Source organism: Pieris rapae, chromosome 2 (assembly GCF_905147795.1).
Source record: "Pieris rapae chromosome 2, ilPieRapa1.1, whole genome shotgun sequence".
NCBI classification, from domain to species: domain Eukaryota; kingdom Metazoa; phylum Arthropoda; class Insecta; order Lepidoptera; family Pieridae; genus Pieris; species Pieris rapae.
Window position 1 is genome coordinate 3,071,219 of NC_059510.1, and position 27,703 is coordinate 3,098,921.

General features: G+C 32.1%; 3 protein-coding genes across 9 annotated transcripts; 2 read left to right on the forward strand and 1 right to left on the reverse strand.

The window, feature by feature from the left end:
- Positions 1–55: 55 nt before the first annotated feature.
- LOC110995321 (ubiquitin thioesterase OTU1) lies at positions 56–2,910 on the forward strand. The gene is made up of 4 exons (XM_022262430.2): positions 56–559; positions 949–1,121; positions 1,417–1,575; positions 1,818–2,910. The coding sequence occupies exons 1-4, from the start codon at positions 166–168 to the stop codon at positions 2,025–2,027; spliced, it is 936 nt and encodes a 311-aa protein (XP_022118122.1). The 5' UTR covers positions 56–165; the 3' UTR covers positions 2,028–2,910.
- Positions 2,911–3,630: 720 nt separating this feature from the next.
- Positions 3,631–23,621, reverse strand: LOC110995310 (calcium-binding mitochondrial carrier protein Aralar1). Of its 6 annotated transcripts, none has more exons than XR_006750637.1 (17): positions 23,373–23,621; positions 21,414–21,552; positions 20,943–21,119; positions 20,467–20,558; positions 19,091–19,285; positions 16,368–16,606; positions 14,043–14,099; positions 13,070–13,160; positions 11,293–11,368; positions 10,571–10,779; positions 9,663–9,743; positions 9,146–9,358; positions 8,523–8,645; positions 7,827–7,929; positions 7,192–7,282; positions 6,137–6,385; positions 3,631–6,008 (listed from the first exon to the last, which is right to left on the reverse strand). XR_006750637.1 is itself a non-coding variant. In XM_045631102.1 (17 exons), exons 1-16 carry the CDS (start codon positions 23,421–23,423, stop codon positions 6,223–6,225), a joined length of 2,100 nt encoding a protein of 699 aa, XP_045487058.1. In that variant the 5' UTR covers positions 23,424–23,621; the 3' UTR covers positions 3,631–6,050; positions 6,178–6,222. The 6 variants fall into 6 exon arrangements, 5 of the variants coding, with proteins under 5 accessions (XP_045487058.1, XP_022118088.1, XP_022118092.1 ...); XM_045631102.1 differs by having other exon boundaries at positions 3,631–6,050; positions 6,178–6,385; XM_022262396.2 differs by having other exon boundaries at positions 3,631–6,385.
- Positions 20,024–27,703, forward strand: LOC110995311 (oxamate amidohydrolase proenzyme). Of its 2 annotated transcripts, none has more exons than XM_022262402.2 (2): positions 20,024–20,114; positions 26,039–27,703. In XM_022262402.2, exon 2 carries the CDS (start codon positions 26,051–26,053, stop codon positions 27,638–27,640), a length of 1,590 nt encoding a protein of 529 aa, XP_022118094.2. In that variant the 5' UTR covers positions 20,024–20,114; positions 26,039–26,050; the 3' UTR covers positions 27,641–27,703. The 2 variants fall into 2 exon arrangements, with proteins under 2 accessions (XP_022118094.2, XP_022118093.2); XM_022262401.2 differs by lacking the exon at positions 20,024–20,114 and adding an exon at positions 21,742–21,818.

Genomic DNA, 27,703 nt, shown 5'->3' on the forward strand with positions numbered 1-27,703 from the left:
AATTGTCAGTTGTCAAAATTTACCTCTACGTCAAAATAAATGTCTACGTAACGCAATGTTATTATTTTATTTACCTATTTCCAGTCTTTTGTGAATACTTCTTTCTTATAAAAATACTTTCTTAATATTTTTTTTATAAAAAATAGTGATACATATATTTAAAATATGGCATCCTTAGCTATTAGAGTGAAAAGTAAAAACGGTCAGCAGTTATTAAAAGACTTGACCTCTGAAAGTACTGTGGGTGAACTAAAAATGTATCTTTCTAGTGTAACGAATGTAAGTTGTGAGAGAATAAGCGTCCTTTTAGGGTATCCACCCAAACCTCTAGATATTAGTAACGATGAGAAAAAATTAAATGAGATTGGTTTAAAATCCGGCGAAACCTTGATAATTGAGGAGAAATCTATGCCACATACTGAAACTTCGACTCAAGCAATAAATAAAAAACCAGTAGAAAATGGAACAGCGCCACATGAACCGAAAGATCCTTGCAGACCTGGAATTCTAATGAAGAAAGTAGTTCCTTCAGATAACTCTTGCCTCTTCACGAGTATAGGTAACCTTTTGTTTGTTTATGCTATCACAATATATTTTTGTTGATAATTTAACACTATTTGTTATGTAAATTTTATTATTTTATTTGAGGTTTAAGATTTTTTTTTCATTTAATTCTAATGAGAAATAGTACTAAACCATTAAAAAATATTAACAGCTTCACACTCTATATTCTCAGTAGTCCAGTAAGAGGTAGATTATATATTTTTTATTATTTTTCTCGGAGTAGTTTTACTCGGCTATTAAATTAAATAACCATATATTGACCGATTTTCTGAAACCTAAGGCAGTGATTTTTTTAGGATCAAATTGGATCTATATCAACTAAATTTGTTAAATTTCCTCAACTCTGTATTTATATAAAATACAGAAGATATGTATATGTTGTAGGTTTTGTATTGAATGGAAATGTTGATACAACAGTACATACCCTCATGCGCCAGATAATAGGAATGGAAGTAGCTGGTGACCAAGAAACTTATAATGAGGCTATGCTTGGTAAACCTAATGCTGAATATTGTGCTTGGATCCAACAGCCAAGCTCCTGGGGAGGTGCTATTGAGGTAATGGTAGATAATTTTATTTTGCATTGTGCTATGTCCAGGGTTAGAGAGCAGTTAAGCATGATGATACTCAAGTTATGAGTTTGTACAGTCAAGGTATACATTGTAGGGGAACTTATGTTTGACCCAAAAAATTAAGTAAAATTACTAATGAAACACATACTATATGTAAATATAAACTTTAGTTCAACCCCGTGCCGAATTGTATGTGGTACTCTATTTAATACATAGCTCAATATGTATCTTTCTTTTGTCTTACAGATACTTTGACATTAATTTAAAAATATATTTACAGGTAGCAATATTATCAAGATTTTATGGCATAGAAATGGCAGTTGTAGATACCTTAAATGCAATTATCAATAGATTTGGAGAGGACAAGAATTATGGACAACGAGTGTTTCTACTGTTTGATGGTGTCCACTATGACCCATTGTATTTAGAACAATCAGATGTAAGTAATCATAAATAAGTTTTAAGAAAGATTTATTGATTGAAATATTTAAAATTGACAGTGTGAAAAACTTTATAAACATGTTTTTCTAAAATAATGTGTTTTTATGAACTGTATGACCCATGTAACAAACATGGGTCATACTGGTGATAAAAATAGTAATTGATAAAATCTATTTCATTTATTGTATTTTCATTATATGTTTTTTATAAGAAATCGTTGTATAAATATTAATTTGATAGGGTGGAATTCAAACTGTATTTCCTGCTGAAGATATGGATATCTACAAAGAAGCTGAACAACTTGCAAAGGAAGCGAAATCTTCAAGACAGTTTACTGACCTAAATAAATTCACTTTAAAGTGTATGATTTGTCAAAAGCTCTTAACTGGGCAAGTCGAAGCACAGAAACATGCTAAGGAGACAATGCATACTAATTTTGGAGAAGTCTAGCATACAAGGAGCAAGCCAAGGGGCATAATGACATCACTTACTAAAATCCTAGATAAATTCTTTTTGGCTCATTATTAGACTACAGCTGTTTAAAAATTACTTTTCAAATGCTTCATTTTGGTTATGCATCTGTTGGTTTTATTTTAATTAATTATGATTTATTTTAATTTGTGACCATTGATTAATTTAAGCATTATATATAGTAAAGTTGTTTAATTTTTTAGCTAAATGAGACTGAAACAAATGAATTGAATGAGGAATATAATAAGTATCAATATTGACACAAGAACTGCCATTAACATTTTAAATTCACCAAGTGCTTATATAATAGAACCGTAACTATTAGAATATATCATGTTTGTAGGATCCTTAAAGCTGGGTTATTTTTATCTATATTCTGTGTAGGGGTTTTTTTTTGGTGCGGGAGGGTTATGTGGGATTCGCTATTGTGCTAACCCACTAAAACCCCAAGGCGCCAACAAAAATTGCGGGATGCGGTAACAGCAAAGCCTTATTCGCCTCTTCACGCCCATTGTTGGTTTGTTATTATATTTTGTGTAGGTTGTCCTAATGTCTATATTTTTTTCTCACTTTGGTTCATTTGAGACAGCTTTAAGGGTTAAACAAATACTCATAGGTTTTAATAAGAATGAACTCGAACCAATAGATAGACTGGGTCAATTTAATAGTAATAGAATATGAGAGAAATGTTTATGTAAATTTTAATAGAATTCTATAAAATAATTTCAATACTTTACCGTTTTATTAATATCAATGAAATAAATAAGGTTAGAAGTAGCATTAATTTTTAAAAATTTGCATAGTTGACACTCATTAATGACATGTACTATTAATACATTTTTGATTCCTTAATAAATGAATTGCTAAAACTTTTAGTTTGATTTCTTTGTTTTAATGTTTGTGGGCGAGTCAGTCCTTTGAAGGGTGTGTTTGGGTTTTGTTTCAGGCACACACCTGAGAGCATAATATTTGGTAATTATTTTAATACATCTAGCAGATTTTCCGTTTGGTTAAAAACGGAATTAACGTTAAAAAATTTGGATTGGAAAAAATTAGGGGTCTTACAAACGCTGTATTTGTGACGTTTGTCCAATAAGTATAGTGGTATCGAAGAATACCAGCAAATATTGCTTGAGACCAGTGTATAAGATAAACGCTGTCGAACTGTAAATACATAACTGTTTTTATAAAGTTCCACAGTAGGAAACAAAAGGGATAATAAGTTTTTTTTCTATTTATGAGTGAAAATCTCTATTATGTCGATTACTGCAGTTATAACTAAAAACGGAAACACATTCTTTGATTTTATATAGTATTGTATTGCTAAAGTACTATCAAGGTATGGAAACCGATATGTTGGTGCTGCTTAAAACTAACATCTCTGAAGGATTTGTAACCCTTAAAGACGCAAACGCCATCTTGGATGGATCGTTTTGTAAGAAGTCCTCTATAAAACAAATACAATTTCAATGATGGATTTCAAATTGGGTGAATTTGACACTATAAATTAGTTCTTTTTTCATCATCATAGTTTGGGATTGCTATGTTGAATGTCAGTCAGGTTTTCAAAATAAAAACACAATATTCAGACATGATTTATTGTTAACACAAAAATGTACAATTTCAATAAATATAGTATCTAGTCACGTCGGATTCTATCACTTGTCGTTAATTCTATGTTTTATACAAAGTTGTTTAACAACATTATAGCTTATATTTTAAAATGTATTTTAATAATGAAATTGTGCACTGCGGGTCATCCATAGTGAAGGAAATTTTTATAAGAGTATCTCATACTCTTAACTATATGTAAATTCTAGCCACGCCTCCGTTAATTAGACTATTTTAAAAGTTCAAATGGCGCTCTTAACTCTAATACTAGCAAACTTCAATTGTTATATTACAAAATTGCATTTAAACCAATTAATATATTCAAAATACATTTTGTTTATATTAAATATTTTAATGAATAAAATAATCAATAGGATTTTATTGCTGTACATAATTTCGTATTATTAAAAAAATAGTGCTAGACTATGAAAGTGTTAAGATGGCGAGAAATTATTGGTATTTAATTTTAAATTGTCGGTGTAACATGACGTCACACTATATAGTCTATTGCTATATTTTCAAGTGTCTAAACATTCTTTTTTCGAATTATTATGAATAACGTTGTTATTTCGGTATAAACTTCTAAATACAATTATAGTGATCCCGACTAAGATGGATATTATGGAAAATAAGTTGGCTTGCCCTCCAATAAATTTCTTTCGAATTCGTTATACAACGCAATAACAATTCCATCCCATTTCTTTTCTTTAATTTAAATCTAAGACAGGATAATTATTTCTGTAAAATTCAGTGCGGGTAATAAAATATTTTTTTCTTATCTATATCAGATCGACTGCATATCTATGGATGCACCCAAGCTATAACATTTAATAAGTATTAAATAAGTCTAACTACAGAATAATCTCGTCTTTATACTGCTTTAGGTAATTTTGTACCACATTTTAATTCGCTTCTGATATTGTCCATACAGACTCGATATTTCATCGTCACACTAAAGCACAATATCGTGAAACAGTTTAATTTATAGCAATTAATTACAAAACCCAAATTTCTTGAAAACAATTTGTGCTTTCGTGCAAACGAATACACCTCAAAAATTCCATTGTATATACGAATGGTAAACCTTTACAAAGCAACTACAAAATATCGTTCAAAAAAATATTGTATTGCGTATAATTCTCTATCTAAGCAGTGACGGCATCGAATATAAAAAAAAACAATAAATAGTCGATTTTAGATGTACTCTTAGTGCTAAAAAGAAATATAAAAAATGGCAAATAATATATGAAATATCAAAATATCGGCTTTAGATATCAAAATGCTGCGAGGTGCGCATGATTTGGTACTGAACGATAAAATATCAAAGCGGAGAATTATATAGCTTCATACAGGGCTTAAATAAAAAATACCGTACTATAGTACCACATATAAAAAATAGTTTCTGATTGCGAGCTACTTTGGGAAATATACAATTATACATTAACTTTCCCAGTTATACAAATATATTGCTTACGATTGCTTCAAAACCAATTAATTCTCTCATTAATGTGCTAACTTATCGATTCGAGAATTCGCTAAATGAATTGATACGCACACACGCACAGGCAGTGAATAACTCCGAAATTAACTAAAGATAAAAGGATATATTTTTCTTTAAAATCACGATTTTTGTTTTGATATTCGTAAAAACTTACTATTAAAAAAAGTTAAAAAAATACATTATAACATTGGAACAAAACTGATTGAATTGGAAAGAAAGATAATTATTTGAAAAATATATCCCTCATCCGGGATTACTAAAATCCTAATTAAGTCGTGAAAACTTGATGTTTCCCCAAGGACTATAGAAATGTATCAAAATCAATTTATTACAACGAAAAAAATGTCAACTTTTATAAAAAAAGGTATTTTTATCGAAAGTGTGTTAAAACGTGACCGTTCTTTAAATTAATAATAATCTGTGTTATAAATAATTTGGGAGCGTTCAAGTATTACGTCACGTATTTTGATACCCCCCCTTCCCCTGGTAACGCGCCGTAATGTTTTTCTATATCCAATAGTAAAACGTTTCGTTACCAACCAGTGACTAATTACACGTAGAATTTAGGGGGGGGGGGGTCAATACCTCTTGTACGTTACGAGGCTTGAATTACAATAGCTAGTTATTGTTTTATATTATTTTTGACTTTCTAATATATATATATATATATATATATATGGTAATTTCACGACAAATTGGTAATACTTTGGTATAAACAGTTACTGGGTTTGAAAACGTTACAGCGCGTTATATGGGGGGGGGGGGGATCAATATGCGTGACGTAATACTCGAACGCTCCCCAGCCCAGACAACGAAGGACCAATTAAAGAAAGTTGTCCTGTTTGAAACTTGTCGCATTGCACCCGACCTCCCCCCGCTTAGAGGGCGATGTGAGTACATCCCTTACTTTGCCAAGGTCTATTCCACATTGTTGGGCCAGGGATTTCAACGGCTGATAGCGTGGCGGGGCGCGTAACATATGCCCCCAAGAAAAAAGAAACGTTTGGTACTTGCCATGGTAGACCCAATGTATTTTGACTGCTAAGAATACTTCATCTGAAATTACTGCGCCTTGGGGTAGGAGAATCTCGGCAATGAGATTCCGAATTTAGTCTCTAGGCCGGTGAGAATAGGCGTTGCTACTTGATAACCTCCGATGTGGTGCGGCTTCTTCGTCGCTTCTTCCACTGGAGTGGCCACTGTTAGCTCAGAACCGGCTGGTCGACTGTAAATGATAATTAGGTATTAAAAACATTCAACGTTCGTCTGAAGAATCATATATTTACTGCCTTTTAAAATGTATCCTATGACATTAATACATAGTATGAGGTACATACACATACGCAATACATATTAAAAAAGGCAGTAATACTTACTCGGTTTAGATATTAATATTTAATTTAACGTAAATTTACCTTGTTAAAATATGTAACTGATAATTATTATATAATCAAAATTAATTCCCATAATATTTAATATAAAAAATGCGTGCGTACAAACTACACACGTCAGAAGTGAAACTTTGTACATTAATTATTACTAAGGTAAAAAGCCCCAATAGATGATCACACTATTTACACACTGTATATGTGCTAATAATAAAATAAATAAATAAAAAAATTGCGTTTACTGCACAAGACTTTATGCAATAGAAATGCCATCTAAAGTTCTAATATGTAATTACTAAACTAATACATCAACCAATAGCGTGTATTTTGTCTCGATTTCCCTTTCATTCGGTCTGAATAGCTCTCCTTTTTTTCGACAAAAACGCTGCACATTTTCGTGACGTTTCATTCGTGAAAATTTTACCCTCATACACCAAAAGAAGTTTCACTTCAAAACGTAATGTATTTGTCTATGTGCCCATCAAACACGCTCATACGGTAAAAGAAAATATCGAAAAGAAACATACGAAACGTATGCAATCGGAGGCCAAGAGGGTTGTAGCGATATTCGATTATTGTCTATGTATGTATGTATATAAAAGGTTAGTTTAAAGATATGAAGATCAAAAAATATAAAACTTGCCTTCCACCAAAGTCGACATAGAAGAGACGCTGTAATATTTCATACGTGACCAACGTGACGGCGAACTGAGGCGACGAACGGAACACACGCGCTGAAAAAATATATTAGTTCGACTTAAAATACTGGAAATCCACCTCAAGTAAGCCAATACATAGAGAAGCGAATATCTAAAGGACTCTAAGAGTATAGAAAATATCGCGGGATAAATGATGAAAAATCGAAAAAACAATGGAGTGGACCTAGTGGAAAGATATGTATAGGACAACAAAAGGAAGGATGGACAGATGACATAATAATATGGGCTGGGGAAACTGGATGAATGTTGCTGAAGACATGGTAAAATATGAAAAATAACTAATATATTCTTTCACTAAAATATAAATAAAAAAAAACTTGATTTGCACTTAAAACGGAAGAAATTAATAAAGTTTTAATAATAATAAAGTGTATTAAGATGGTGTAAATAAATAAACGATGGCTGCGTTTCTTTGAATAGTCAACGGTCAGGCATCAGTGTCCATCAAATTAAAAATGATTTTATTCTTGTTATCATTCTTCCCGATTTGGTTTATATACTTTTGTAGTCGAAGTGAAATAAAATTGTGTAAATAAAATAATTTTATAGAGACACTTACCCACTGCGCCCTTCCAGAAAGCTCTTGCACCTTCTTCAGCCCATATCTTCCTTGTTGCATCTATAACTCCGTTATACGTCGTCTGACCCGATCGAGCTACAACCTACAATATTTTTTTAAAATAAGATTGAGCAGGAATCCTATTAAGTATAAGGTGTTTTCCTAATATAAAAGCGTGGATGTGGGCATAGACAACTTCGAAGCAAAGTAAACCAAGGACGTAAGTCCGACTCAACAATTCCCTTGTAGCCTGGATAGGTATATTTTCTAGGGGGATTCCTTAGGTAGAATTACCTAGAGCTGTTTCTTGAAATATTAAAATCACAGTTCTTATAAATTCTAGAAAAATCGCGTTATAGTTACTGATTATGGAGAGACATTGCAGGCTAGCTACTGTAGTAAGGTTATTATTACCCAGGTAAGATATCGGATAAACGTCGTGAATTTCTTCAAGGGTTCTTAGAATTTAATTAACGAGGACTCTAATTGTAAAAAAAACAAATTACGCTGAGAAATACACAAAAAACAGCATTAATAACTTGTGTATGTAAATTCAAATATTTCTTCTATAATAGAGCTTTTCTTGAAACGGTCGGATAATATTTAAATTTGCTGAAAACGCCTCTAAGTTGCAGAATAATCGAGAAACATTTCCGTCACCCAGTCTTCGTAAGAATTATAATTATGATTTCGCACCTGTAGTCGTGTCTTGATGACGTCAGCGGGCGTGACGAGCGAGGCAGCGGGCACGCCCGCAAGAGCACCCGCCGCGAGCAGCGTCAACGGGTGGTTGTAGCCGTTCTCATCAGCGAAATGAGCCTAAATCGATATACGAAATATGTATGATAAAATGCATGCTAATATTGTAACAAAGTTTAATGAATATGTATGTAGTATTAATATACAACATATATAATTTGGGAGGTTTGAACCCTTTTTTATACATTTGTCTTTACTAACCAACATAATGAAACTTTTCGAACTAGGCTATCTTTAGACTAATAAGAAATTTAATTCTTACTTAATTTTTAATACTTAATTAGAAGACCGACAGTAGCTCTAGGCAGAAGATGAGTAGATGCTACCAATGGGAAGTCACTCCACATGACAAATCCAAAGAACAAATTCGCTCATAGCCTTAGGGCTGATTGCAAATTACCGCAGAGAAAAAAAAACTTAATTTACTAATGTGTTTAGGTTTTGAACACAATACGAATTTTGACATTGCGTTTGTATCGTTGACTTCCAAATGTTATTCACCTTTAAATTAAAGACGAGCTAAAATTAAGACAGCAGATATATTAACATAAAAACGATACCTTGCAATGCGCATACGCAGGGAAGTAGATAGCGCTGAAGGGTACGTCACGGAGCAGGCAGGCTTTGGCGCCTTTGTAGAGGCCAAAAAGACCGAGGTCTTTCACAACACTCCAAGCCCGTACTTTGCTGCCACCGGCGATTTCACCCGCTACTTGTAGACGAATTTTTACGATTTCTAAGGGATTTGTGAACACTACTTGCGAACCACCAGCCTAAAAAATATTAAAATACATATAAATAATCATACATGTAAATAGTCTATTTATTTAGTTGAAGGGTAAATTGCCCGTTTAAGATTCCATTAAGGGACCAAAACATTTTTCTAGCTCACGTTGATACGATTAAAAACTTATGCTATGTAAATCGTTAAGTTTTTTCGTTTCGTTAACAATTTTCACTAAAAAATATTCTTTAAAATCATTAAAAGTTACATTAAAGGTAAAATTACAAATACGTGGAAATTATAAGTTAGTAAAGATCTAATTTTGTTTATAACAAAATATGAAATAAACTTACACAAGCTCCGGCAATAATTTCAGCGTACAATGTTAGGTTGCCATTCTTATCCATACATTTGTCTCGAACTAAGTCATTTACCTGAAAACAAATTCAAATTTATAAGGCGCATTTTACACTACAATTAAAAGTCTTGGACCATTTATAATAAAGTTTATTAAAAAAATTTTTTTTAATAAAATTAAATTTATTAAATTAATAATTAATTAAATAATTTAAAAAAATTACTCAGGCCATATCGAAGTACAATAATGAATTATAAATATTACTGTAGGCACGTAAGTCTAGCGCTGGCCGATATGTGGAGGGGATAGCTGCGCATGTGTACTGTGGTGCGGGGGCCGGAATGCGACTGGAGAGCCAATCGATGCTCTTCATTCCGCTAGCCCCCCTCAGGTACCTTATTTTTTACTTCTGCGCAAAAACGGTCAGCGCTAGAGTTTCATGCCGCTACTTGTACGAAGAAGTATATACGGAACGTCCTTTAGCTTTTCACGAAGTTTGTTAAACATCTTATAAAATGTCAGCAAAACAATCATATATCTTGCCTATTAGATCAACAAATGATCATGAAACAGATGCAGAAATCTGAGGCGGTGTATAAAGGTTGTAGCGCCATTGATTTATTTATTTTATGGCTATGCCCGTGTGCATACAATGTACAGTATATATGCACACATGGGTATAAATAGCAATACACATTTGAGAGTGTGGGTGAGAGTATAAACGTGTGCTGTGTCTGTGTTAGTTTGAAACTGTGGAGTCATGCCAAAGATATGTTGTACCTCTGCAGAATCGAGACCAAATCAGCTAGCATAATTTTCGATTAGAATACCGATAGATTAACCTAAACCCTTTTATGAATCTAGTTTTATTCGTTAGACTTAATGAGGCTGAATGTTACTCACAGTCAACTTTATAGCTTTCTCTGGAGCGACCCCGATAAGCTGCGGAACCAGACCTCGATACAGTCCAAAGACACCTTCGTGCCTGATGACCTTCTTGAAGCAATCCCAGGAGTTACGATACGCCACTTCCCCAATGAACGAACCCGTGCGTTGGTTCTGCATACGAGTCTTCACAAGATCTATTGGGTAGACTGCTGTTGCTCCCAAAGCTATAAAATTTTATCCAAAATAATAAATCATCTTCGTTACAGGACTTAAACCAGTTATATGAGGAATTTACTCCTAACTGAAATTTTGTGTTTAATCAATACCTTTATACCAATATAAAGTATAATCTAATCGTATTCTAGAAAATTAAGGGCCAAGATAAAAATGTCCAGACAGAAAGATTTCCGGTTCATTTTGACTGGCATAAAAATAATAATAAAGGAATGGTGTAATCATGCGAAAGACATATTGCATTAGAACATGAACATATTAAATGTACATTGTCGTACGTTATAGCCCCTCTCCCCCTTGTGATTTTTCGTGATTTTTGGCGACAAACCCCCACGCCCCGCCCCTTTCAACCTTTTAAGATTACAATTAATGTACATAATATTATATGTAGTGTACGCTCTTATAAATTAACCTACAAAATAAAAGTTAGAAATTTGACGTGTATGACGTGATTTCAAATAATAAATTTCTATAAATAAGTTTACAAATTTTGTCATACTTACCACCAGCAAATGAACCGAGTGTGAATCTGTAGGTGCTCTCCAATATTTGAATTAGTACACTTCTTTCTTCGGGGCTCTGAAACAAGCATAGACGGCTTATTGCATACATTTAAGTACATAAAGTAAGTACATAAGTACAATAAAAGAAGGTGAAATATGCATTGACACAAATGTCGTGGTCAAAGAACAAGTTAGGTACAACAAATATTTAAAAAAAACAATGTCACTACTACTCTTAACAATAACGATTGATATAGAAATCGGGCCAAGCCATGACCTGCCTCAACGCATAATTCAAAGGAAAACGTGCATCGTATGGATTTGCAAGCTAAATTGTTTATACAAATACTACACGCACAAAACAACTTGGCACCTGCGTGGAATGTACTTCCTACTATCGCGAGTGTCAAGGGCCTTAAAGATTACTTGAATTTTTTATGCAGTTAGTACATGACGTCATTACAGCGAGGTGCCTAGTTAACATCTGCGTGTAGTACTTAAATTCCGAGTGTAAAATAGCTTGTGAAAAAGACAAAATGGTCAAGGTTTTTGTTAAATGTGATATCGTAAAATAGCCTTGGTTTAAATCTTAATTTTTTATTATTTTTAGTTTTATCCATGCATTTAATTTTATATCTCTTTCGTTGTACGAGTACGTACGTATTCCGGATAGAAATGAGATTTTGAGAAGTGATAAGAACCAAGACTATAGATTATTTTAGGATGTACCAGCCATTCAAACTGATGCTGCAAGTGTTTTAAATGCGGTGGGGACTTTGACGCGTCATCATAGCATTCTTGGCATTGCTCATGCATCAATAGCTTGTTTAGATATTCTGGACAACTTTTGTATATAACTATTAAAGGTAGTGGTTGCTATATTTCGCTGGATTTTTATAAAAAAGTACTGTATCCGACCCCTTCATTTTTTGAGAGACTTATCGATTCTTTTGTATCATTTCTTTAGGTTGGTACGCATAAAATTGTTTGGTTTTACTATAGTGTGTTATGATAGCTATTTAATATCTGCAATTTGTTCTATAAAGGTTTCAATGTAGTGTTCCATTGTATATGATTTGAGTGTACATATTTTCATGGATCGAAACAAATACTTTACGACTACCGTAGCCCACTGTCGAAATTTTATAATCTGTATTTATTAACAATAACAAATGAAATAATTATGGCGGAGTCTTGTTTTCCATTTTTAATCAACACGCTGGCTTTCGGTCGGACAGATAGTTAAACGTTTTGATGCCGAGTTATTTAAATCAAAATGCTAGTGACTTGATTGAATATCGATCTTTAATTAACTGTCTAGAGATTCAATTCACTCTCTGATTTAACTACTTTACTGCGACATATCTATATTTTGTATATTTATGTACCCTGTTATAGTTGCAATTTCCATAAATAAATTTGAAATTAATTCTCATCGCTGAAGAGTGGTAAAGTTGTGAGATTTCAGTGCCTAACTTAGAAGTTATGAATATAAACATTGATTTATCAATGATATAGTAATAGGACTAAAATCTCACTGACAAAAGAAAGAAACATCATAACTTCAGTGGTCTACTCACCAGAATGCATCCGAATAAGTTTACAAATCGAAAAGGCCTTCTTAAGTTATTTACCTCCTCCTTGGAGCATTGAAAAGAGAATACATTGCGATCAGTTAGTGATGTTTCCGAATCAAAATTTCCTACACAGCGATGATTACGATAACCCAAAGTTATTCGACCCAGTATAAATAAGGTATTAATTAGGTTTTACTTACCGATACAGCCTTGATCTCCGCAACACGCCTTGTCACTTGCTTGAAGTACTGCTCTGGGGTTATCGTGTTTAAGTCGTTGTACACTATGCGTCTGTTAAAAAAAGAAATGTTTACGAACTCATTAACAGCAATACTTCTCGGGTATATTTTAAATATCGGGATTCAAATGATAGGCTCGTTTTATTTCGTGAAATGGTCAAGGGGACATGAATGTACGACAGCCGAAAGACCAAACCCGGCGTTTGAATGGAGAAACAGAACTAATATTATCATTTCGTGTGTCAACGCGTATTAGACAAAAGATGCAGAATGAGCCGCCGTTTCGTCATATATTCTCTTTTTTTATAAAAAAAATATGTGTACTTATGTACACGCCTTAGAAGTAATACTTCTTTGGCGTAACAAGATACAAATCTTTTTAATTTTTTTATCTTTCGCCTTATTCTACGTTTGTAGAAAATATGACATTACAATAGAAAAAAGATATTTAATACATTGAATGTTGTATTATAGCGCATTGACTAGTTAAATAAAGTTTATTTAAAAAATACTCTCATAATTTTTTTTAACGCACCAAAAGCTAAAAAATCATGAATAAAAAGAACAGTTCACAATTTGACCAAAACAAATTACCGACATTCTAAGCCTGTCCAGGCAAAATATTATAAATTTCCTGCTAGTAAAATACTGTTCATAACAATTGTACCATACCTACTTGTTGTAGAAGTAAGGTATATCATTGGTTAGACGCAAAATAAACTAAAAAAATAACTAAAGTCACAGAAAATAAGTGAGGAAGTGCATTATGAAGAACTAATCCATGCTATTTCTGAGTTAATGACGGATTTAAAAGTCTTCACCACAAAACCTTTTTCCATTCATCATGGATTTTCAACGAACATTTCCTAATGCGTGTAAGTTATTAAAATGTGCATTAAGCTTTTAACAAACTTTTTTCACACAGGCATCGAACCCTGAATGTCTCGTTGCATTTGTTTCCTGCACCAGCGATGTTGATACTGTCGTAGGGCTATGCACAAAATACGTACGTAATAAAAAAATATTGTTACACATAAATTTTATATTATATTTTATTCTGTCTGTAGTTCAAAATCAAGTATGTACATTAGTGTAATTGGGTTTGATGTGTTATATTAGTAACAAATGATGCCACCTCATCAAGTGTAAAATAATTGAGGTTCTAAAAAAATATCAGGTAACAAATACAGAAATATAAATAAATTAAGTTTTTGCTAAATCACTATTAAAATTCCAAAACTCTATTTTCATAGATTATGTTTTTGCTAAATCACTATTACAATTTCAAAACTCTATTTTCAAATGTGGTTTTTATTTTAAAACTGAACGGAAATGTCTGTGAAAATCATCCCTGCGGTGTTAGGTTCGAACCCGGCTGTGATGGACTGCCTATTGTAGGAAACCGGCATGCCTAAAACCCAAAAACGTCGACGTGTGTCAGACACCGACGGCTGACCACTTAAAGATGTGTGTGTGTGTGTGTGTGTGTGAACAAAACGACGTTCCTGTCAGAGACCTAAGTGTGTAACTTCCTATAGCGACAGCGATAATGCGTTCGTTAATACAATCTATCGAATAATCTTGACTATGATACTACGTATTACGCCGTGTGTAAAATTTCAGATAAAAAAGATAAGTAAACTTTTATCATGTTTGTGTACATAGTTGGTGGGTAGGGTAGTCGCTGTCACTTTACATTGACATTGGAATTCTTAAAGGTCATCAAAGGCGAATGAATGATAATATTTGACGAAAAATATAGTATCGGTATACTTATCCTCGGTACTTACTACGTTATCTACGTAGTGAACTAATGCATATTAAAAGTAGGCAGCACCTTATACATTTGTTAGAATGATTTGTTCGGAAATCCATACAAAAAACCAGTAAGAACATTAGTAAAGAATGCTTCGGTTTCCTAACGATGTTTTTCTTCAGCGTACGAGTGGGAGATCGTAGCGTATAATGTTACTCAATTATTAGTAGAAAGAAACAATATGAAAATGGGTTATTTTTAGGTTGTAATAACGGGAAAAATGTATTTATTTTGGGAGCTTTCAAGTTTGGTTGTACGCGTTTGTTCTAAATAGTCCGTTTATTGAAGAAGTCTATTATAACATCACTCTATGACGCAGTCAACGGTACAACAGCAGTGCACAGCTAGCAAACTATATAGTTTGCCAGACATTCCATGTCTCTCATAATAATAGTCATAATTCATTAGTTAATGGTTCGTTTATCGTAGGTACATGCCAACCGTTTTTCTTCTCTAACACTATTCATATTAATTATATTGATATTTCTGATTAGGTTAAACTCATTTTATGGATTAGATAAAGACATGGATTAGATTTTACACGTGTTCATTATTTACTTATAATTAAGCTCATTAGTTTTATACAGGTTAAAACACTATCATTTAGGATTAAATCTAATCAAAGTAACGTATCATATGACACCGTAATTCTGTTGACCTCTCAATCAATTATAATTTACTTTAAAGGAGTCAAAGACGTAATTTGTTAGATTGTGTCACATTCAACATGTGTGTGTGTGTAAACTACACGACGTTCCTGCCAGAGACCATATGTAACAATAACGACAGTGATACTGATCCCACCTTGTGACGCGCGCAACATAAACTCAATATTGAGTTCGGGATCACTGGTAAGGACTCGGCTCTAGTGTAGTGATTGTATGTATTTGTATTCTTCCTAATAAACATGTTTTCTTTCTACACGCAGAAATAAACTTGGCACCAGCGTGGTTTGTGCTTCCCCTCCCACCACACCTCACAGCCTACCCCTCTCGCCCTTGACGCCATAGTACGATCAGTAAATTAATTACCGTTACGCGAGTTGTGTTTTTCTTTCGTTGTTATTATTGTTAGCCAGATCAGTGAATAACAGGCGATTTTAACGATATCTGTACTTTTTTATTTTGTCGGAACTGTTACCAAAAAATATACTACCTACATTTAATAATTATTGATAACCGTTGATATTATAAATAATTAATAGATACCTACTATCGCGAGTGTCGAGGGGCCTTAAAGACTGTTTGAATTTTTTATGCAGTTAGTACATCACTATGACGTCATTACAGCGAGGTGCCTCGTTAACTTCTGCTTATAGTACAGTATGAATGATTACTGTGATGATTTTTTCTATATCGTTTATAGAATCATTGTGACATTCTCTAGTCAAGTAGAATACGAGATTATTTCAAATTTCAATAGAGATTAATTTTTTCAACTCACCCATTGCTTTTATGTATCAGGTCACACAAGGTGAACAATATATCTACTTCTAGAGGCGTGATCTGGCTCATCATTTGTGCTGAATGAAGAAACTCCTCCTTCGTAACTTCCTGAGTTCGATGTCCGTTCGTTGCGTTCAAGTATACTCGTTTGATCAGCTCCATGTTGTTAAGAAGGGAATTGAACGCCATGTAATATGGAAAACTGATTTTCCTCTCGCCTTGAGGGAAGCCTGACGCCTGGAATGTATATAATATCATTAAAGTAACTTAAATTATACTTTCGTTAAAGTAAAGCAAACTCAATTTTTTTTTATGGAACTTAGGGCGAACGGGCAGGAAACGCATCTGATGCTAAGTGATACCGCCCCCCATGGACACTCTCAATGCCAGAGGGCTCGCAAGTGCATTGCTGGCCTTTAAATAATTGATACGCTTTTTCAAGTCGAATTGTTTCGGAAATACTTTAGTGGGCAGCTGGTTTCACACAGTGATGGTGTGAGGCAAAAACTGCCTTGAAAAGCGCTCAGTTGTGGAACAACGGACGTCGAGGTGTTATACGGGTAGAATTTCGTATTCTGCCTCGACGTCCGATGATGAAACTCAATGTGTTCCATGTCATGTATTTTTTCATGTCATAATCTATTGTTATTTAATCCATATTTAAAGTTTTAAATCGAAAACAAATGACAAACCGATGGTGTATTTTCTTTATTCGTGATCTCTAAGTATTTATTAGAAAGGTTATATGTAAGAGGGACCACGTCACATCATATATTTAAGATAAATATCGTACGTATTGGGCATTAGTTTCATTGGATTTCACAAAATTTACGTGGAGTAGTGTTAGCAAAGTAGCTTCAGTATGTGAATCTCAAACCTGATTTCTAAGGTTTAAACTGCAGCTGTGCATCAATGGACTTTCTATGTGCGTATTTAATATTCATACACGAAAGGGAAACATGAGAAAATCAGCATGCTTTAGACTGATGTCGACAGTGTGTATCAAGCACAAAAGGCTGAACACCTCACCTCTAATTATTCTTTGTCATATTCTTGTTAAAAAAAATTACACGTACAAGTTTTTACCTTAATTTATTTCGTAATCCTACAGCAAATTTTTATACTAAAGATATATACATGATATATACAATACTCTTATCTGCCTAAATAATTAATTCTGACAATCGAATATCGATCGGAATCAGTAGAAATACCAAATGTTATATAAATTGCTAGTAGGCCTGAAAATATTTTAATTAAGTCGTAGTAGTAGTAAATTGTTTCTTAGAATTACGACGTTTTTCGTTTATATAATATGTGTATTTATTTATTTCATTTCAGAAATACATATATGTTGTTTATCAGTTATAATAGTAATATATAATCTAATCATTTACGTATTACTAGGTACTAGATACGTAAATTAGCAAATATGTATGTAAGAATTAAAATATCAAAATGTAAGATTCGAATTCAAGAGAAGCTAAGGTATCTCAAAAACGTACACGTATCAATACATATATAAATATGTATTTTTTATATTATAGGGGGCAAATGAGCCAACGGGACGACCATAAAGGGCAGTCATCGCAGCCCATTGACACTAAATTTTAGCCGGCCTTTGAGGGAGGAGTACAGTCTAACTTTGAATAGTTAAAGGACATATCTCTTAGGGAAGTCTCCACCGATTCCACAGTTTGCTAGTCCCTAAAAGAAAGTGCCTTATGAAATGGACTGTGGAAGACTTTCAGCAATGAAATTGTGCAATGATAAGGCTATAACGGTGTTGTATAATGAGCCAAACAACTCTTCAGACCACTTACCATACTACATTATTTATGTAATAGATAAAAAAATATATATTGATATCAAATGATAAAAGTTATTACTTCGAGTTATATTTTATTGCCGTAACATGACAATAGAATAAAAACCGCAAATTCATACTTTGTTTGACTATTATAGAAAAACATTTAATTTAAATAAGTCTAAGGTCATGGATAAATTCTACGCAAACTCAAAAGTTTTTTTTATTAAATTCCTATATTTAAATTTTAGTTCTTCTCTTCCGTTCTCCGCCCTTGACTTGAAAACTGGCAGTGTGTAAATGTATAATTCGAATCATTTAATGTATTTTTCTTTTTTTGACGTTTATAAGTGTACATTTTGTTACCTATGTGAATAAATGATTGTTGACTTTTTGACTTTTCATACAGTTCTTATAAGTGATCATTTAAGATTGGTATTTAATTTATTTTTAATGACATATATACACTTAATTAGTTTAGTTCAAGTATGTTAACGAATTGTTTTCCCGCAATACACAGTAACACGGAAATAAGAAGTCAAAGTAACTGCGTCTGAACAAGTTGGTTTAATCATCAGGATTCACCTTAGCATCTATTTTTTTATTTTATTGATAACAAGCTTGCCACGCTTACATCGCTAAAAAAATCATTAAATACAATTGTCAATGTGACAAGCACTTATAGGCAAACATGACATACACGAAGAGATCTAATATTAAACAAAACCAAAATCTATCCATAAATTATTGCATAATTGAATAAATTTTGATCGCACCATCTTAGGAAGCTTTCCGAAAGTCTATTACCTATCAGTACCCAAAGCTTAAGTCTTACATAGAGCTAAAACCAAGAAACTTTCATACTTCACACGCAGTCTCAATCTTAAAAGTTGTGTCATTAACCATACGCTCACCTCAATAACCTTAGTTTTCATCTCCTTGGTGAGAAGGTGGTTCTTAACCGAGAGCATGATATCCTTGAAGTCTCCAGCACTGATGAATCCGCTGCCATTGATGTCGCGTTTCTTGAACGCTTCCACGCCATACTCCTCGTGGAAGTCGTGAAGGAACTGACTGAACTCAGGGTATGTCACTAGGCGCTTCTTGTCCTGGAATGTTCAAGAAGTATTGCATTTACTTATAAAACGATTGTTTAATATTTTTAAAATGATATATAAGCTATGGTGTAATTCAGAAGGCAAAGAAATATTTAATACGTGTATTATTGCATAATATAGCATTTGTTCCTATGAAAGTACTACTCCAATGCAAATTAAATACATTTTTAACTCGATTCGTGTGCTCGTATTAGTTTTTCTTCTTCGTTTTGTTAAATTGATCGATCTAATTAAAATTGTAAAGTATGCTTTTCATATATCATAATTGCATGAAGGTTTTCACATTTGTAACAATATTTTGAAATTATACATCTTTTGGCTTTTTTTCTTTTGGGAAAAATATGAGAGTACATTTCTAAAATAAACAAAATTTCTAACGTTTTTTTTTCTTCAAGTAAATGCAATAAAAATCGTATTTTTAAAGCTATATTTCAATAATCAGACCCGGCAAGCACTAATATTTTCTCGTAAGATTAGCTTAACTATTAACAATAGGCCGACTCTCTCAAAACCCTCATAACGTCATTAAAAGATAATCTTATCTAAGGTTCCTTCGATATCCATCTGTATCTCTTTGAAAATCACGTATAGATTTATATATATTTAATTAAAGACAAATGATGTGATTATATTTCGTAAAATATGTTAATAGCGGTAATGGCACAGGAAACTAAGACTCGGTCATCGACCTAAGAGCCACACGATTTCGCAATCGTAATGTCATTTTTTTCTACGACACGTTGAAGCAATATAACGTATATTATGGTAATAATATTTATGATAAACTGTTAATAATCGTAGTGTTATTCGAGATTTTACGGTAAGTGAACAATATATATAATATATTTATATATAAATGTTTATATTAATTAACAAAAAGTATGAAAAAATGTTTTTTTTTTTTTTTCAATTTAATAGTGTATAATTTCCTCGCGGTTTTTTGTCTGATGATAAAAACAATTCGGCTTTTTAGGACAGCAATTTAGCTCTGACAGCGTCATATTATATCGCTTGCCCCAGGGAATACAGTCGTAAAGCACTATTACGAGTGTTTTAATGCTTTCTCATATTTGACTTTCATGGGTAATGTAACTGTAAAAAATTTTTAGAATTTTCGCAAAACTTCCACGGAAATTATTTATTTCATAGATTTTCCTCGGAATAATTTTTACCTTTCCAAAGTATAGGCGTACGAAAGTGCTCTCCATATTGAATGGTAATTTCTTGTACAACGCAGTCTTTTTCATGACATCAGCAAACTCCTCTGAAAACAACAAATTTATGGTAAAAAATTAGTGAAAAAAGAAAACTTAATCGAACCGTACCGTTGCTGTAATTGTGTTATATTTTCTTTGTGCATATTAATTTTCAAGTTATATTTTGAATTAGTTATTTTTAAATTAAATTAAAAAAATAGTTAGTAATATAATTAAAATTACTTAAGGAACACCAACAAAATATCACAATGGGCTTAACTCCATCTTATATTTTAAATTATTTAAACTTAATAAAATACATATTGCAAAGTGTACAATATAGTATTTTTAATTGTTGTATGCTGACACAAATAGAAATATGTATGTATGGTTTAGCCAATTATTAGTCCCTTACATACACTTCAGTAATTAGATTGCACAAAACAACTTACCAAATGTAACGAGGCCATTTCCATTAGTATCAAAAAGTTGGAAGGCAGTTTTGTACAGTGCATCGGGAACACACAATAGTCCCTCAAAGGCCTGGAACTCCGAGAATGATATAAAGCCATCCTTGTCCATATCCACAATGCCAGCAATGAGCTGGACTGACTCTTTGTTGTAGTCATCTAGAAAATATTGCAAGTTTTAATCCAGTGAAAATAATACCTAATTCATAAAATATACTACATTGACGTTAATAAAACCAAACCTGACTAGTATGACCCAGAGACAATTATTTCTGCTGACTGGTACCCATACATTAAGTTAATGTCAGCTACACTTGATATATACCCATCAAAAAATACATAAAATACAATGTCATGACAATGAGAATAAACATTATATAATACGATAAACTACATAATATACAGCTAAATAAAAAGCTGAAGACTTATTATATTTTTTCAATTTATATTTACCTTCATTGAAGAGTCCAAGGAATTTTCTGACAAAATCTTCACTGGTGATATATTTTTCACCATTTTTATCTACACTGGCATATTTCAAGAAAATCTCTCGAAGACGATCTGAATCAGCTCTTTTCAAATACCCAGCCCCCTGTAAAGAGGTTAAGTTTATTGTAACACAACAAAAAATCACAAAACCATAGATATGAATTATAAGTTTTTCGGCAATACCATCGTAACTAATAAACAAAAGTATTTGGTCTTGAACTAGCTTGGCTTTAAAAGTTATCTCAGCTATTAGTGACTATAATTACCATATCTTATATAAATATTGTTATAATAAAACCACCAGACCACTTATAATGACTACCATTCTAAATTTAAATTTTGTTATTATAACAATTATTGCTGTTAACTGTGAGTATTACATTAATAATATTCTAAATATATATGAATTGAGTTATACATTTTTATAAGCTTAGTAATGTTAAGTGTACAGTCAAAAACGTGTACAACATCATTGTTTAGAACAACATAACATTATATTGACCAAAATCAAAGGTCCCGGCTTAATTCTATTGTATTCGTTCTAAATAACAACATAATTGCTGTTATGACTATTGGTTTTTACGACCAATTATGAGCATTCCCTTTGATGCTGTTATAACAGATTTTTACTGTAGTTACTTTGATTAAATAGTGAAAGAAGCAAGAAGTCTTGATTAAAACATTGTTTAATTTTTTTTAATAGAAACTTTATAATATTGCAGGAAATGTTTTACCTAGTAAAACTTTTAATGGTAAAAGAAACTGTTCTGTTGTGTGGTGCATGCATTTAATTTTAATATTAATGTATGTGTGTGAGTGGATTGAGCAATAAGCATACAATGCAATATTTTTTTTTAATGTTACATAAAAACATCACAGCAGAGTCACTGATAAGCTATCAGTCACTGTCTCTTCACATGATTATAAGCATACAAAAAAATATTATAATTAGAATCAAGGCAAGTGACAATTATTTATATACATAATCTAACACTACTTGAAATTAATTAATTACATATTATTATTTATTACTTTTAATAATTAAAAACTAAGGAAGAAGAAATAAATTGATCCAAATCACATTTTTTTTTGTAGATAAGATTCTAGAAATATTAGATTCTATAAGATAGGAAAATAAAATTATGCCTACTTGTCAACCATACACTTATATAAAAGAGATATTAGTTCTAATCAAGTGCTTTGCCAACTTAACACTTTGAATATAACCTCATAACTTGATATTTATGTTTCGCAAATTCAACAAATGAAAATATTTTTGAACCACTTAGATACTCATTATTCTTCACATACAAAAATTGAATATAGCAAACATGCAATAATTTTAGAACATTACCCGACGTGATGACATTTTGTTGTAAAGACTTGAATAAGACTAAAGTTATCAATTAAATAAGTTGACGTAAGAGATAAGAATTATTATCAAGTTTACTTTAAAATATACACAGATATATAATATTTTCATCATTCATGGAGATTGATTTTATAAAAGAATTATAGTTTAAATTTTGTTTTATCGCAATCTTATATTTAATTAATTTAGTAACAAATAGATTTGCTAAGTCTTTTAAGTTTCGAACGACGCATCAATAGATTTATTGCAAGTCTAAGGTCATAAAGGTTAGGATGTATTATCTAATAAGAACTATATAGTCTACTAGGACTTTGTATAATTAATTAATTAAATAATATAATTAGTATACTTCACGACTGCTGATGATATTATACATGAAATAGGAAGCCAGTGAGTGCCAACATTGGCTGACAGAATTTCAAGGGCAAACTCTCAAGGACAATATGTTTCTGCAAATGGAAACTAATTCCTTAATAAATTTTACGTAATAAGACCTAAACAGAAGTTAATTTTTATAGAAAAATCCGCAGAATTAAAATAAACTTACCCACCTCTTGACAGCTGGCCTGCGTAATCAAGGAATTGGACAAAAAATTAAACATTACAGTGATTTTTTTCACTACACAATAATCCTTGGATTTCGATAGAAAATATTAATACACTTAAAATCGGTGTAAAGTTCGTTTGCCTTGATATTACGTCACAACAACAGAAAATAATACGAATCTATTTTAGTTGTTCACGCAACACACTCATGATCAAACACCGTCCGCCGGGTGTTGCAGAAATGCAAAATGCCAAATTGAAAAACTACTTGCAAGTAGTGTTGTGAAACATAACAAAGTTATCGATGTAGCAGTGATCAGAATGTAGCAACTTATCGATTGGAAAAAAAAATGTCGACTATAGTATTTTCAGTGTCGAATTTTTTGCTCTCCATAATTATTAAATAAAATATCTTTAGAGATTTAATGTCATTCATAATAATATGCATTCTCGTGACATGAAAATATTTACCACTGACAGCGGACACAAACCTATATTTTCTTAAAATTTTCACATAAATCTGATGTACATTTTTCCTATTTACACAGAGTGTAGGTTTAAATTTCTCAAAAGAAGCTGTTGGAATTAATTTAAAGGATTTACAATATTAAGAGTATTATTTTCTGTATCAATAGTCTCTAGACAATATTATGTCGAAACGTACTCAAGATCCTATACTGTATTTGTAAGTGGCAACACTACAAAAGCGAAACTTCTAGACTGTTAGTCTATACGAGTAATAGTATGGAAATTCAAAGTAGGTACAATGTATAACAATACCTGATACCAACCAATACATAAGCCAAAAACAGAAAAAAGGCAATTCTGCTGTTAATTTTTTTATTAATTCTAGAGAATGTGAATGACCGACCTTATTATTGTTAATCTTAACTACGATTAGACATAGTTCTTAATAGCAGATTAAAAGTAGATTATCACTTTGAATATCATTAAAATGATGTCATTTTATTCGATCCTATATTTTAACTTCGTTAGTTAGTCTTACTAATGTGAATACATTAATTAATAATATGTCACAGTTTTAAGATCGGTAAGATGTCTCCAGATTATAATATGGTAAAAATGAATGGTTCACTAAAAACAAAATATCTAGTCGGTACCCACAATCATCAAAAAAAAAACATATGTGCAATTCACACATGGTAGAAGTGAAACCTTCAAAAACATTTTTTTTATTATTAATCATATATAAATTAATCATTTTCCATTATCTAAATGTGTGTGTTCTTTTAAAACAGTATATTTTAATGATAAATTTTAATTTATAAGTTTAATATAAATTTTTAATTTGGGAAAAACTAAAACATCGAAAGTTTGAAATTCGATCAAATGAAAAAGCGGCAGAAAAGAGAGGCTGTATAATGCCTGCTATCTCATTTTCTCCCACGTTAAATCATATGATGAATTGATGTTTCTGTCTCTCTTTACCGCTGCATCCGGTTTGAAATCACGACGATTCGAAAGAAGTTTATCTATCTCATTTTCTCCCACGTTAAATCATATGAATTAATGTTTCTGTCTCTTTTTACTGTCGCTTTTTCGTTGCATCCGGTTTGAAATCACAACGATTCTAAAGAAGTTTCACTTCAAAAATAAATTTAGAATCGTTAAGATTTCAAATTTATTTTTTTGTTGCTGAAGGTACTGCATTATTGAATAGAAAACATATTTTTATCGAGTCAACGTTAGGTGTAGATTCTGTTAATTGTGTATAACATATTAGGGTCGATTACAATATTAAGGTATATACTAATAATATACTATTTTTACAGTGGGATAAATTTTAATATATTATAACGTAGTATTTGACTGAGACATTATACTAAAGAAATAAGTAATATAATATTTAAACGGTAACTTTAAATATTATATTACTTATTTCTTTTTATTAAATTTTAATTCGTTACAATTAATTTAATAAATACAACGTTTACTAAAAATCTTATCTTGTAATAATTTAAATAATGCTATTTCAAAACGTTATATTATGTGGATCGTATCTTTTGTAATGGTTTATTTTTTTTATCAAGACTAACCGCGGTCTACAAATATAACAACGTGGTTGCTGTCACAGTTTACTTTTCTTGTGGTTCATTCATCTTTTAACAGATGGCGTTGATTGAATCTCACATAACAATATAAGTTTTTATGTATATTATGATTATTTTTAGTATTCTAAATGTAAAGCTTCATAAACGTAAAGAAAAAAGAAAAATAAAATATGTTATTTTTTATGTACGTATTTGAATGTCTTCTATAAATACATTCAAATATATTTTATTGAATAAGTAACTTGCTACTTGGTTGTGCGATTGAATAAATTCTTATATTTCTTAAAAGTAGTTAGTAAAAATAGTGTTATACTTAATAAAAACTAATAGAGAGTCAATGTACGGTTTATTTTTAATTTATATTCTCTGTTTCACATATTGTCGTGTATCTAATTAGTTACACGATACTAGTAATACATTGCATAATGTTATTTTACTGATGGAATTTGGAGGGTTGGTAACATATTTTAGTGTTACCCTATAATCTAACCCAATGTCTTACTTGTTCAAGTCAGTTGTTATTTACTTATAGAGATATTACAGGTACTATTTTATATATTATTTTGTATACTTAAATAAAATTAATTTAATTTTTGCAGAGCGAAGGAGGCATGGACGTAAGTGTGATGGCACCAAGTGCCATGGTGGTTACACCGCATCACATGGCAACTCAAACTGCTATAATGATTTTACGACAAGGCGGGACAGCTATAGAAGCAATGGTTGCCGCTGCAGCGACGATATCTGTTGTGTACCCTCATATGAATAGTATAGGAGGTGATAGTTTCTGGCTGATTCTTCCACCAAATGGGGATCCCGTAGCGATTGATGCGTCTGGTCCAGCAGGAAGCTTAGCTGATCTGAACTTTTTTCAAGGCATTAATAAAATTCCAGACAAAGGTCCAAAGTCTGCGATAACGGTAGCCGGAACAGTTGCAGGCTGGGAAGCGGCATTAAGATATCTAACAGAATCTGGTTATCAACCGATGCCTGTGGCTAATCTTTTATCAGATGCCATAGCCTACTCTGAACACGGTTTTCCAATTTCGTCAAGCCAGGCAAAAGCAAATGAAATATTTAAGACGAGGCTAACAAATTTTACTCGAGAATTCAAAGAGGTCTTTTTTCCTAATGGTAGAGTTTTGAAAACTGGGGATATTTTGTATCAAAAAAAGTTGGCAAACACTTTCAAAGATCTTGTAAATAACGGATTTAGTAGCTTCTATCGTGGTACTCTGGCTCAATCAATAGTCCAAGATATGCAAACTCTCGGTATGCCTATAACGGAATCCGACCTTTTTAATTATAATGCTATACGATGTCGCCCTTTGAGACTGCAACATTCGCATGGTGAGTTACTAAACTTACCACCACCTACACAAGGGGTACTTTCACTATCCATACTTGGTATGTTAGACGACTTGCACATTGATGGAAAACATGAAGGTGAATTTGTTCATGCCACTGTTGAAGCTACAAAGCAGGCATTTAAATTGCGTGATAGATATATAACGGATCCTAGATATATGACTGTATCTGCTCAATCATTGCTATCGAAAAGAAATATCTCTGAAATGGCAAGTCACATAAATCTAAAAAGGGCTTCATCCGAAGGAAATGGAGATGGACCAGGCGACACAATTTGGATGGGTATTATGGATAAAGAAGGATTTTCAGTCTCTTTTATACAAAGTATATTCCACGAATATGGAAGTGGCGTTGTGCTACCCGAGACTGGTATTTTGTGGCAAAATAGAGGTGTTTCATTTAATTTAAATCCGGACAGTTTAAGATTTATAGTACCAGGAAAAAAACCGTTTCACACCCTTAATCCAGCTGCTGCAATATTGAACGATGGAAGAGTTATGTTGTACGGAACTCGGGGTGGAGATGGCCAACCCCAAACTCAAGCAGCAATTTTTCATAGATATGTGGTTCAAGGAAAGAATTTACAACAATCTGTTTACGACCCACGATGGGCATATGGGCCACTTACTATGGATCCTACGAGTATATTACGTCTTGAAAATAGATTTTCTCAAGAAACCATAAATTATTTAAGGGATAAAGGTCATGTTATGGCCATGTTGCCTGCGTTTTCTGAAATAGTTGGACAAGCTGGTGCACTAGTTCGACATACAGATGGTGTATTAGAAGGAGCCTGGGATGTGCGGAGTAACGGGTTTGCTGCTGGTTTCTAGTCTAGATAAAAATAATATGAACACTGTTATATTTAAAACTTTTTAATAAAATGTAAATTATAA

Coding starts and splice junctions, on each gene's coding strand:
- LOC110995321 (XM_022262430.2), top strand. CDS start 166: ATGGCATCCTTAGCTATTAGAGTGAAAAGTAAAAACGGTCAGCAGTTA. Junction 1,122..1,416: donor CCTGGGGAGGTGCTATTGAG/GTAATGGTAGAT, acceptor ATATATTTACAG/GTAGCAATATTATCAAGATT. Junction 1,576..1,817: donor TGTATTTAGAACAATCAGAT/GTAAGTAATCAT, acceptor TTAATTTGATAG/GGTGGAATTCAAACTGTATT.
- LOC110995310 (XM_045631102.1), bottom strand. CDS start 23,423: ATGTTTAATTTTTTGTCCAATTCCTTGATTACGCAGGCCAGCTGTCAA. Junction 21,553..23,372: donor CGCAGGCCAGCTGTCAAGAG/GTGGGTAAGTTT, acceptor ACCTCTTTACAG/GGGGCTGGGTATTTGAAAAG. Junction 9,744..10,570: donor AGAAAGCTATAAAGTTGACT/GTGAGTAACATT, acceptor ATTTGTTTTCAG/GTAAATGACTTAGTTCGAGA.
- LOC110995311 (XM_022262402.2), top strand. CDS start 26,051: ATGGACGTAAGTGTGATGGCACCAAGTGCCATGGTGGTTACACCGCAT.